General features: G+C 42.8%; 1 protein-coding gene and 1 long non-coding RNA gene across 2 annotated transcripts; one reads left to right on the forward strand and one right to left on the reverse strand.

Moving 5' to 3' along the window:
* Window positions 1-1458: 1458 nt before the first annotated feature.
* LOC104602076 (uncharacterized) lies at window positions 1459-6617 on the reverse strand. The gene is made up of 4 exons (XM_088890389.1): window positions 6531-6617; window positions 5966-6161; window positions 1715-2795; window positions 1459-1591 (listed from the first exon to the last, which is right to left on the reverse strand). Coding segments are annotated over exons 1-4 (1365 nt in total). The 3' UTR covers window positions 1459-1590.
* A 2194-nt stretch (window positions 6618-8811) lies between these two features.
* Window positions 8812-12899, forward strand: LOC104601972 (uncharacterized). Its single transcript, XR_736004.3, has 2 exons — window positions 8812-9246; window positions 12385-12899. It is a non-coding gene; the product is annotated as an uncharacterized LOC104601972 (long non-coding RNA).
* Window positions 12900-13980: the final 1081 nt, after the last annotated feature.

A 13980-nucleotide genomic window follows, 5' to 3' on the forward strand; every position in this document is an offset into this window, starting at 1 on the left:
TATTGTTTTTGGAAATATAGCTTCTAAATACAATGCCTCTTTTATGGGAAAGTGGAGGAGAGAATATAAAGGAGTTGGAGTGGGACTCTAGTAAAGGGGGAAAGGAGAGAGAGTTACGGAGAAAATATAAAGGGGGTTTGGAAAAAAGAGAGGCATGCAGACGTGGACTGATCACTAGTTGCTAATTGGATTGGACAATCGTCTATCTAGTGGATTAGGAGAATGTCGACTTGTATATTTTCATTTGTGACCATCAAAAACCAATCTCTAACCCTAAAGGTCAACATAATTGGAGTAGTGGATGTTTTGGACAGTTTGGATATTATAAGAGCAGCTCCTTCCAACAAAATTATCCGAGTAACTTATTTCATGGAACTCTCTTTAAAAATTAAATAAAGATGAGCTCTTCACTAACAATCTTTTTCAACCCTTTCTATAAAATTTAGATTAGAGCAATGCTTAGCATGAAGATCAAAGTAACGGTATTAGGTATTATATCAAACAACTCATATAGGTGAATGGAGAGTATGGAAATATATGGATACAAATGAAAGATAACACTTAGGGGCTATTTGGCAAGTCTTTTTGTGAAGATCTTTTGGTAGCTCTGACAGCCAAAAGACGCATTGAGCTTTTGCATAAAGATCTTAGCAGCCCGAAACTAGTTTAGCTACCGTACGTCTTCCGTGTCTTTCCGCACAAAAATAAAGAGAGAAATACATGAAAAACTCCATTGAAATTTCCCGAAATCAGAACAGTCTGTTACAAACGCAAACCATGTGGAAAAGCACACCAAACGGAGCCTTAGAATCTCAAAAAAAACACTCAAAGTAAAAGCGAAAATTCTACCAACAGCCAAAAGACAAATACAGAGTGGTAAGCATTCAAAGAGAACCATCACCAAGCAACTCACTAAATATTGAAGAAGCAAATATACCAACCCTTTAGAAACGGTATAAAACTAGAAAACACCAAATAGGAGGGATATATGCTTCCAAAAGAGATGAGTCACACAACTAAGGAAAGTCTCCCTTAATAGTAAAACACATGGTTTTCACAAGTGGACCAGAAACGAAACCGTTTCGGTCATTGGTTCCTGGGCAAACGGTTTGTCCAAACTCAAGTCAGATGGTTTTAGAGACCTAAACTAAACCTAGACTCATGATCGGTTCTCGGGTCAACTAATTTGACTGTTTGATCCAATCTGGTTTACATTCTACCAACAGGTTTTGCTTTCACTCCCCACAGTTTCTGTAGCCATTAACTGACTCAGTCATATCGAATTTTCTATTCTCCTCACTGTTGTCCTAGTAGACACAGCAGGTTTTGCTGCAATAATGAATTCTCCAAATCCTTTTCTTCGGAATATCTGTACGCAGAATGAATTCCCTTTTAACTCAAAGATGCAGGCGTCACCCTCTTCAATGTTGTTTGCTTTCCAAAATTGAACCATCCCAGATGCCAGTTCAACACGGCCATCTATCCTCTTTTTGACCATCACAGGCCATGGCCTCCCCTCAGGATCCCAAACCAGCATTGTTTTCGCCTTTCTTCCAACCACGTTCTCTTCCGCAAAAGCCTTCGGAATAGTCTGTCATCCAACATACAGAAAGAGTGAGCCGTGATGTGAAGAAATCAAATGAACTCACCATTTGTTAATATCTCACCTTACCCAGGTATCTATCTGAAACATGAAATTTAGTCCAGGACTCACCATTTGATATTTCCTAGATTCACAGCAAATAATAGTGAAATGCGGATGCTCTGTTTTATATGAACAGGCAGCTTTAAATGCTGCATTTCTTGCCTTGGTGACAGCTTTCCTCTTTTGACCAGTAACATATCCACCTGCATGCATATGATGTAATGACATGAGTAGAATGAAGAGAGACAGAGTATATGTGTTCTGAAAGGGAACCGAACCAGTTGGAAGAACTCACAATTTACTACACCAGAAACAATTGTTTCCTTCTTGATGTCTTTGGCCAACGGTTTGCCTTGATTTTCTTTCTTTGGGCAAGAACCAATTATCAATTGTTTCTTGATTTTTTTGCTCAGGATCTTGCCTTGAGTTTCTTTCCTTGGGCAGGAGTCGGCAATTATCTCCTCCTTCTTAATGTGCTTGGCCATTGACGACCTTCCCTGATTTTCTTCTGTTGTGTAGCAGTCAGCAACCGGTTCTTTCTTGATATCTCTGGCTATCAATCTAATCTGGTTTTCTTGATCCTGGTAGGGATGACTCTGACCCTGAGTCCCAACCTCGAGTGAAGGTACTTCCTTTTCACAAGCTCTTGTGATGAGGGCAGATTTGGCCCTCCAGTGAAATTGCGACACGTGGCACCTCGTGACAACTAGGCAAGCCCCCAGGCAACAACTTACCAGGTTGGTCCCCCCCCCCCGGGCACCGGTCTGGCTGGCCTGGCGCAACCTGGCACGACCTGGTGCGGCCTGCGCGCGACCTGCGCGACCTGGCCGGGTCGGGCCCGGACACAGGCGCCGACCTGGCAATCTGGCCCGGACACAGGCGCCGACCTGACAACATGACCCGGACACAGGCGCCGACCTGATGACCTGACCCGGACACAGGCGCCGACCTGGCAACCTGGCCGGACACCGACCCGCCGACTGACACAGGCGCCGACCTGGCAACCTGGCCCGGACACCGACCCGTCGACTGACACAGGCGCCGACCTGGCAACCTGGCCCGGACACCGACCCGCCGACAGACACAGGCGCCGGCCTGGCAACCTGGCCCGGACACCGACCCGTCGACTGACAGGCGCCGACCTGACAACCTCGAGGAGTTCATCACCGTACCCCGGTTCTGACGGGATATGACGTCTTACCATTTGAAGGCTTTTTACCCACCTAACCCGCGAGGGCACCACTATATAAGGACTCCGACCCCCAAAGCCAAGGGAAGAAAAAAGAGGATGGTAACCCCCGCTCTCTAGCTCTCTCATTTCTCTCCAAGCCCTTTGTAATCAGAATGCTAACTTAGGCATCGGAGAGTCCCCGCCGGGAAAATACCCCCAGGTCCTCTGATTCAGTTCCCGCAAGTCCCTCAGCTCCCGCCGTCTACAAAGGAGAGAAAATCACCTCACGCGGGGGGTAGTCGGGTAGCGCTGCACCAGGGAGCTCCACCATCCTCTGAGTTGCAGACCGCCTAGGAGCAAGTCAAGTGACGAGTTCGCCATCAGGGAGCACTACTAGGGAGTTCGCCACCAGGCAGTTCGCCACCAGGCAGTTCTCCCCCGGGAAGTTCGCCACCAAGTAGCTCATCACCAAGGCACGCCACCACCAGGTCAAACACGAGGTACTTAGCCAAAAAATTTTACACATCCCAAAAAATGGTACGTGACCAAAAAACGGTTACATCAATTGGCGCCGTCTGTGGGAATACGCTATGAAAAGCTAAGTTCTCATCCTACAAAAGCTAAGTTCTCATCCTACCAAAGCTAAGTCCTCACTTTTTTGAAGATATCACTTTATAGTTTACATTTTTTATGAACTCAAAAACTATGCAGGGGGCTAACAGACTACGTAGCTCTACCAACCTTACTTTCGATTCAGATGATGCCTCATCAGTCCTCTCCGCAAGGTCCCCCTACAAAGATGAGCTCTTCGTGGCTTCCGCGGGAGTTGACGGCCAACAGACTACATAGGCGCCCTTACCGGTCGAGCCTTCCAAGGCTCCCGTGTGAGCTGGCAACCTAAAGTTAGTAGTGTTGCCCCCGAAGGTCGAGCCCCTAGTAGCTTCTTGTAGGAGTGGGTGACCGGCATAACGAAGCTGATGCAGCACAATCATAGCTCGACACCTCACAGGCAAAGCCTACGGGCCACATTACTGCTTAAGACCCGGTCGCCTCTCCGGCACAGGCAAAGTCAAAAAAGAGTAGACCACGGGTCACTCCCAAAAGCCTACGGGCCACATTACTGCTTAAGACCCGGTCGCCTCTCCGGCACGGGCAAAGTCAAAAAAGAGTAGACCACGAGTCACTCCCAAAAGCCTACGGGCCACATTACTGCTTAAGACCCGGTCGCCCCTCCGGCACGGGCAAAAGTCAAAAAAGAGTAGACTACGAGTCACCCCCAAAAGCCTACGGGCCACATTACTGCTTAAGACCCGGTCGCCTCTCCGGCACGGGCGAAAATCAAAAAGAGTAGACTATGAGTCACTCCCAAAGCCTGCGGGCCACACTATTGCTAAATATCCAATCGCTTTCTCAGCAGGAACAAAATCAGCAAAAGTGAACTATAAGTTGCCCCAGAGCCTAAGGGCTACACTACTGAAACTGGCGGAGACCCCCTCGTCTTACTGGCAGCTCGCCACATACAGGCAGCTCCCAAAGCCTAAGGAATTGGATCAAAACTTACTAGCTCGTCGACTTACGGGCCAAAAGAAATCTACTCCCTTCGCTGAGTTACTCTCAACTCGGGAGTGGGGGGCAATTGATGAGGGCAGATTTGGCCCTCCAGTGAAATTGCGACACGTGGCACCTCGTGACAACTAGGCAAGCCCCCAGGCAACAACTTACCAAGTTGGTCCCCCCCCCCGGGCACCGGTCTGGCTGGCCTGGCGCGACCTGGCACGGCCCGCGCGCGACCTGGCGCGACCTGCGCAACCTGGCTGGATTAGGCCCGGACACAGGCGCCGACCTAGCAATCTGGCCCGGACATAGGCGCCGACCTGACAACATGACCCGGACACAGGCGCCAACCTGATGACCTGACCCGGACACAGGCGCCGACCTGGCAACCTGGCCGGACACCGACCCGCCGACTGACACAGGCGCCGACCTGGCAACCTGGCCCGGACACCGACCCGCCGACAGACACAGGCGCTGGCCTGGCAACCTGGCCCGGACACCGACCCGTCGACTGATAGGCGCCGACCTGACAACCTCAAGGAGTTCATCACCGTACCCCGGTTCTGACGGGATATGACGTCTTACCATTTGAAGGCTTTTTACCCACCTAACCCGCGAGGGCACCACTATATAAGGACTCCGACCCCCAAAGCCAAGGGAAGAAAAAAGATGATGGTAACCCCCGCTCTCTAGCTCTCTCATTTCTCTCCAAGCCCTCTGTAATCAAAATGCTAACTTAGGCATCGGAGAGTCCCCACCGGGAAAATACCCCCGGGTCCTCTGATTCAATTCTCGCAGGTCCCTCAGCTCCCGCCGTCTACAAAGGAGAGAAAATCACCTCACGCGGGGGGTAGTCGGGTAGCACTGCACCAGGGAGCTCCACCATCCTCTGAGTTGCAGACCGCCTAGGAGCAAGTCAAGTGACGAGTTCGCCATCAGGGAGCACTACCAGGTAGTTCGCTACCAGGCAGTTCGCCATCAGGCAGTTCGCCACCAGGGAGCACTGCCGAGCAGTTCGCCACCAGGCAATTCGCCATCAGGCAGTTCGTCACCAGGCAGTTCGTCACCAGGTAGTTCGTCACCAGGCAGTTCGTCACCAGGCAGTTCGCCATCAGGCAGTTCACCACCAGGGAGCACTGCCGGGCAGTTCGCCACCAGGCAGTTCGCCATCAGGCAGTTCGTCACCAGGCAGTTCGCCATCAGGCAGCGCCACCAGGCAGTTCGCCATCAGGCAGCGCCACCAGGCAGTTCGCCATCAGGCAGCGCCACCAGGCAGTTCGCCACCAGGCAGTTCGCCAACAGGCAGTTCGCCACCGGGCTGTTCGCCACCAGGCAGTTCGCCACCGGGCAGTTCGCCACTAGGCAGTTCGCCACCAGGGAGCATCACCAGGCAGTTCGCCACCAGGCAGTTCGTCACCAGGCAGTTCTCCCCCGGGAAGTTCGCCACCAAGTAGCTCATCACCAAGGCACGTCACCACCAGGTCAAACACGAGGTACTTAGCCAAAAAATTTTACACATCCCAAAAAATGGTACGTGACCAAAAAACGGTTACATCAACTTGCATCGTATACCTTAACACTGAATTTTGAATTACCATGATACCTGAAAACTAGAAACTCCCCCAAAGCTAAAGAGTGATGTTTCACAAATCTCCCCCAGCCATTGCAGAAAAACAACTGCTTCTTAACCCATTTAACCTTCACATGCAAGGGTTTTCCTGTTGGACCCCTAAGGATGGATGCTTTGGGCACTGAACCATTGAAATGCTTGATAAATGATGGTGGTATCCGCTACAGAATTAAAGCAGTCCAAATTAAAAATCCATACAAAATCACAAAAAAAAAAAGGTCTAAACTAATGGTATTCATGCAGTTGAAGACGGAAAACAAAATAACAACAACAAGAAGACTACTGCTACAGAAAAGAAAATCGTTGTTCTTCGCCAATCAAACCCAGAAACTAATTGCAATGCTCACATGATCAGATTCCATACTTATTACATGCGGAGTGCAGAAAACATAGTCCTAGGTTACTCATACAATGAAGAGACAAAACGAATAGAACTGAAGATTTCGGAAGAACACCGGAAAAACTAATATTAGCCAAAAGGATGAAAAGAAGCCGAATATGTTGTAATCAAGAGGAACTGCAAACTTTACCAGCAGCCTGAAGTCTTCCCGGCGGAGTAAGACTTTGAAGAAGGAAGGTCTGTTCCGACGACAGGAATTAGCAACTGTACAGTCCATGTTTTCAGATTTGTTCGGTTGGGCAGATAGTAATTCAAAGTTCAAACCTTAGGATTCGCTTATATTGCAAATTTGCAATACAACACAGAGCATGGGTCCCCCCAACGGCAATCACATCCGCTGCCGCTACCATCCATCTCAGACAGACGCTCCAATAAAACACACACGATCTGCTAGTTAAACAAGACTAGAGTCCGGAGCAGATCACAGTTGGTTAAACAATAGGAGACGTTGCCTGTTGCCTAAGTATTGTTGTCATATTGACACTTGGCTAACATACTACAGTCAATATTATATGAAGCCTAACTGGGTTTCCCTAACTGAGACCGGATCTGCTCCTCATATAGGGCGTCTTACACCGACACCGGATCTGCTCCTCATACAGGGCGTCTTACACCGACATCACAGGTACATCATCCCACCGTGTATTGGGAACATCTTCGGGGTAAAATATAAAAACCTTCCTTTACGTTTCTGATTTGAGAAATTTAACAAAAAACACTCCCTTTGGTCATTTTCTTAATCGGAAAATGTTAGACTGATTCATCAATTTCTTTTAAATACCCATTCCACCCTTTTATAAATTATTTTACATTGTTTTCTGAAAAAACAGTGCTACTGATGTGTGGTTGGGAAACAGTGTTTTTGTTTTTGTTTGGACTCATTGCTGCCACGTAGGACGTTTCTTGGAGCAACAACTTTTTCTGTTTGATGCCAATGCTCTAGAAACGTTTTCAGCGGTGGTACCCATTATTCAGTGCCACATCACTGCCCTATTGGCAGCAACGACTTACAGTTCTAGGAAACGTCAAATTTGGCGTTGCTCCAAGCCATGGCTTTCCGATTTCCAAGGCATGGCTTAGAGCACCGTTTTTTATGAAAAAATGGTTCCAAACAAATGCCCGTTTCCTGGCATCATTTTTTCCAATGTAACACTGATGTGACACTGTTGCTCCAGGAAACGACAACGATCCCAAACAATCGCATACAAAATTACTGAAATAACCCTATTTTTACTTGACAAAAACCTCCTTTTAACAATCATCATCTAATATTTTTGTCAAATCAAAACAGGGTTATTCAGGAATTTTGTATGTAAAATAATTTATAAAAAGGTAGAATGGGTATTTGGAAGAAATTGGTACATCGGTCTAACATTTTCCATCTGGGAAGGTGACAGAAGGGAGGTTTTTGTCGAATTTTTCAAAAGTTCAGGAGACATTTGTTAAAATGAAACTATAAGGGAGGTTTTTATGATTGTCAGAAACTTCAGGGAAAGTTTTATATTTTATATGAAATTGTTGTGAGGCGCTCCATGTGAGGAGCAGATCCTAATTCTCCCTAACTTTTGTTTCAATTTTTAAACCAAATACGAGTTGAGATCTCCTGCCAATTGCATCATATCTCACAGTGAAACTTCTGAGCCCATCATAAAGTGGAAACGATCATGTATGAGATGATGTTGGTAGGGTGTTGACCCAGATTCACCAAACACAGCCATAAGTCTCAGCGCTAACATACCAATTTACTTTATAGATCCTAGATGTATATCCCATCCTACAATCCCAATAGCCAACATTAGAACACCACTTAAATTGTTGAAAGTTAGTTGACCACTCTTTCATTCAATCCACCAACGTTTTTTCATTTTTATGGTATAAGATATTGCATAATATATAAATTGAGAGATAAAAAATTGCTTTTTATTACTTCTTAACATTGGTAGGAAAAATTACAATGACTCATCCCAAGACTCTAAGTATCCAACAAGAGTGGGTGCCAGAATTTTTAGGCCCAGGATCAGAATTTTTAAGCCCAAAGTACAGTTGGGGTGGTGCCAGTTCGGAATTGATGCTAATTCATGGGCGGGCATTAGTGTGTAGAGTAAGGGTTTTTTACATTTTGAATATTTACAGCTCTACAATGGAAATTAGAAATCTGCATTGGGCCTGTCCTTCTCCGAAATAAAATTGCAGATTCTTGTATGACGTAATGAATTGTTTAGAACTTGGTGCGAAAGGAACATGTAGGAAGAGTGGTCAACCTTTACTTATATTTAGGGGTGTCAATGGACCGGTTTCGGATTGGACACCATCCGAATCGGAAGTAATTGGACGGACCGGACGGTCTTAAAAAATGATATGGACGCGGACCGGTCCGAACATAAATCGTCCATTCATAGAATGGACCGAAAGTGGACAAAGCCACTAGTTCGAATGGTCCGTTCATTTTCGTAAGCGTCAATCATAGAAGCTTTCGAAGAGTCGAAGCTCGAAGGTTAGGGCTCAGCGCCTCTACACCTCCATCGCTCCATCCTCAGTCTCACTGGCGGACAGCGGTATTTAGTTTGAAGCTTTGGACGAACTCCGACCGTATTTCCCTTTCTCCATTGATCTTCCTTTTGCCCTCTCACTTTCTCCAACAACAGAGCTTCTTCTTCTCTCAGTGCCTCCTCACCTTCTCTAGTGACAGCAATACAACACTCTCTCTTCTCTCAATGCCCTCTCACTTTCTCCAGCGGCAACAACACTCCCTCTTCACTTAGGCAATCATATGCTGGTGATTTATTTCTCTTGCATCTTGCTCTCAAGTGATAGTCTCCTCTGACTTCCACGATTTGTTCATTGAGGTATCCTTTGTCATTAGAACCTAGCACAGAGTTTGGTAGATACTCTCCTAATTTTAATTGTAGACAACAATACATGGTTCTGTTTGAATATTTGTTTGCTATAGTTTGAATATTTCTTGGAATATTTTGAATATTTATGTTTGAATATTCAATGGTTCTGTTTGGATATTTCTTGGAATGCCAATGGTTCTGTTTGAATATTTCTTGAATATTTGTTTGCTACAGAGTTTGGTAGAACCTAGCACAGAGTTTGCTACAGTCTGAATATTGCTACAGTCTGAATATTTGTTTGCTACAACCCGAGATTTGAATTTTGAATTTCTAATTTTGTGCCATTAAATATTTTTATCAAGAATATAACCTTGCAATTGATGAGATTTGAACTTAAGTCACCCAAACGCAACCCAAATAAATAATAGTATATTTATGTTTAACTAAAAATTAAAAATAATAATCTTCAAAATCAATATTTTATAAACATTAGAAGAATGGATAAATCTTTCAAATGTCATATTTATGTATCTTATAAATTCTAATAGATTTGATATATTTTTAAATTAAAATTGAATATTTTTTCCTTGGGGAAAATCCATGCTATCGGAAAGACATGATACTGGAAGGAATTTGACCAATCAAACCCTCCCATGAATTTTGATAAATATCATCTGATTGGATACTAGTTTTATGATATTGGTTGATTGGTGATTTGGTTTTAGGTTTCTTTTTTTCGGTATCATAGTTGAACAATCCAATAAGACAGTGGATTGGACCAGTCCAATCTGGTCTAAGTTGAACAATCCAATAAGACAATGAATTGGACTAGTCCAATCTGGTCCAAGTTGAACAGTCCGGTAAGACAATGGATTGGACCAGTCCAATCCGGTCCAAGTTGATCAATCCAAAAAAACAATAGATTGGACCAATCCAATCCGGTCCAGTTTACTAGGCAATATCATCCTCATCGCAGCACTCGTCGTCTTCATCATCACTGTCATCAGTATCTTCATAATCTGCACCACACTAACCCACCTACTTTATATTTTTACCTTAGGTACTCATTAAACTATGAGCCCTTTAATCATCTCTTGCAACTTCAACCTGTCACAGTGTCACTTACTAACATTCCCAAGATTCATAATTGTTTGTCTATGCTTTGCTGCCAACAAACAATGACACTCCCTTGATTTACTCTTGTATTAAATATGCTATACAAAGAGAGATATATATTACAAACCCAAGAAAGAAAACAATGAGATTTATTGGATTGGTAATTTGGATGCTCAACACTCTTTATTTTTTTCTTTTTACAATTACATTTGACAGTCTAAAAGGGTAACTTAAAAATTAAGTTCAATTGAAAAAAAATCAGACGTACAAAAACAGTTTGGTGAGCCTCATTTAATAAAGCATGAGCAAAAATGTGCTTTTGTGAGAAGTGGATATTAAACATGCATGGTTATGAAATTGGGACCTCATTTATTGATTTAGAGGAGGCAACCGAATTGAAAGAGAAAGTATTGTAGGTAAAAAGGAAGGGGCCATGCTTGGAAGTTGAAACTCTTTCCAATTTCCACCATGAGTGTTGACTGTTGACTGCTGCAGGCACTTGATGGAGTGTATGCTATGTTAGTTAATCTTTGAGAGACAACCCAAATTAATTATATATATTATGGTCCAAAACTCTTGCTTTTTTGGCATACTTATTATTGGCAGATTATGAGGAAGGTCAATGGCCTAGGCTCCTGCCAAGAGAGTGCAGACTGATCTTACTTAATTTTTGGCATACTTATTACTTATTACTTTGAGAGACTCTCATGCTATGATTTATTTATTGTTTAAGTAGAAAACTAGAAATTACTGTATGTACTATGACTTTATATTTGCTTTATCTTACTTAATTAATGGGAAACAAATCAATACCATTTAGATTGGATTTGACTAGTCCAATTTGGTCCAGGTTGGAAAGTCCAATAGTACAGTGAATTGGATATTTGGATTGAAGTTCTCTTAATCTTTTTTTTCCCTATGACATGCTCTCTCTGTTCTGAGTTTGAGAATCCTGGTGATATTTCCAATTTTTTCATATGAGATTTCGTTCCAGTTTGAAAATGCATCAATTTATTTAGTGGGCCAAGCATTTACTTTTTACATGAAATTTGTATTGTAGTCTTGTTATGAGTGGTGGAGCTTACAAATCTTGATTCTCTTGTTAAAATTTCTATGCATATTATTTGAAATAAGGTGACAGAACTGCATGAGCTGAAGTAATATAATAGATATGCTTCTGTGTGCCTTGTCTTAAATGTTTAAAGTTTTAGTTTTCTGTATGCAAAGTATTAGTTACTTTGCTAGTGACCCAAACAACCAGCACCACTAGCATGCCTGAGAGGCTGAGAGTGGGTTTATGGGACCAATCAAAAGGTTTTTGACTCCAAACACTGGATGGTGGGGGAGTTAATGTGCTACATCTTGGTCTCCTGTATCATTAAAATGTATTGTCTTCCATTTCTCATACATGGTAGCTGTTCACAATTTAATGTCTCTCCGAGCATAGCTTGATAACATTTATATTGGATCTCATGAGAAAAATTCTGATCAATACCCACCCCTTCTTCCCCTGTGATTGGTATTCGTGCTTCTAGCCTTGTTGTGTAGCCCCAAGTCGAACAGTGATTTTTTGTTCTTTCTGTCTTTACCCTTGCTATGGTGCAAATTCCATTTCATTGCCTTCCAAAGTTCTGTACTGAATAACCATTAGGAATTCTGCTCTCAATATTGCATTATAGACAACTCTACAAACAGTGAATTGTTTATACCCTTTTCTGATGTGTCTAATTGAAGGAAAGTTAGTGAATCAACACCTTTTTTTTATTTTTCTGCTTTCTGGAGCAGCTAGATGTTGCAATTTTATCATATTTAAGGGGCTGGACAATCACAACCCATAGGTGAAAACTTCTTACCTACCTCACTACCTAGGCCAAGTAAGAGAAAGCAAAAGACCATTTATCAGAACCGGATCAGAAGTCAAGTAAAATCAATCAGAAAGCTCACTAGATCACACTCTTTTTTTAACTTTGAAAGCTACATTAATTTGTTCTGTAATGCATGTTTGTAACCTAACAAATCTGCTATTCTCAGGTGTTTTCTCAACCTCTATTCAGGTTTGTGGAAAACCGGTGCATCACCCACTAGCTGGCAAATGGATCCATAACATCGTAACATGTTGTAAGAATTCCTTTATATGGAAAATACTACATCAACTTCTTTCGGGTGGTTTGGAGAACGGTTTATGTGGTTTCAGAATTTTTATTCTCTGGTTGCAGCTGTTCATCCATCCTCTTGATGGTACTTGATCAAAAGGCTAAGTTGGTGAAGTCCACCAAGTGTTGCACCAGGAATATGGTCCTGCTAATATGAACAATTTCTTTAGGAAATGATATTTTTTTGGTGTTTGATTGCAGATGGAGATGGAAACCATTTTGTTTATTTTCTGAGGAATTAGGGAAATAATTAATTCCTTATTGAGTATTATTTTCGGAGGAAAACATTTTGTTTCCCTTCATCATTTTAGTTGTAACCAAAACTGGAATAGTGTAACTCATTGTTTGCTGATTCAGAAAGGATAATTTTCTCAGTGAAGTAATTCACAATCATCTTCTACTTGTTGAAATTGATTCTGAATCAGCATATGTATCTATTTAAGTGTTTTTTAATTACCACTAGTTACTATCAAATTCCAGTTTTTATTATCTTTTTGAATGATAGTGTGTAGTGTCCACCAAAACTACATTCACATAACCATACACCAATTATTCATATGCATGTATCATACATTCATATGATTCAGAACTTACCAAATGTATGGCCCTTGGTAAAGTAGAATAGCAAAATAGGATTCATGTGGTGGATGGCATTTATTTGGGATAATGTTTAGTTGTAATTGTTCGAACATTTTCATTATATTATAATTTACAGTTTTTTCATTTAGTGTTTTCAAATTCCATTCAGCACCTGGAGTTGATAAATTGATAGTCATTCTCTGGAGCAGATTATTGGCCCTTCCTTCATGCTTGCCATTGACAACATTTTGGATCTTTTTGTTCCTTCCTATAAGAAGCTTGTTTTCCATTAAAGGGTTCTCCACATCATATCATTCATTAACAAATTTCATTTTACTTGTTTTTGGATCTATAATGTGGCTTTGGCCCCCATTGGGGATATTGCTAGACCTGTAACTAGTAGGTTAGTGTTAGTAGGAACTCAGGTGGGGATATTGCAGGGTGCACATCAGGTCCACTGGCCATACCATGGAGAGCCTGCAATTTTGCAGGGTCAATTCCATGCTTCCATTGGGGAGTGATGCCCAATGGCCACCTCAAAAGGAATTGTTTTTCAATCTTTAATATGCTGGAAGATCTTTCATTCAATCCTTAATATGCCCAGTGACCACCTCAAAATGTTGGGAAAGGATAAGAAAATGAGGGCATTTGAGTGAAGTTGTAATGTCAGGAGAAGAAAATTCGTGTTTCATTTAATTTATAAAGTTTCATTTAATTTGGATTGGATTGGGTCCAATCCGGTCCATTTGCATTTCAATTGGACTAGATTGGATCCGGTTTATATGGAGTTTGGACCGGAATAGGTCCATTCCATTTGTAAATGGACCAATGTTGGACTGGATCGGATTGAACCAAATCCAGTCCAATTGACAGTCCTACTTATATTCAAGATGGT

The sequence above is a fragment of the Nelumbo nucifera genome, chromosome 6 (genome assembly GCF_055504915.1).
Source record: "Nelumbo nucifera cultivar China Antique chromosome 6, China Antique-T2T, whole genome shotgun sequence".
Taxonomy (NCBI): Eukaryota; Viridiplantae; Streptophyta; class Magnoliopsida; order Proteales; family Nelumbonaceae; genus Nelumbo; species Nelumbo nucifera.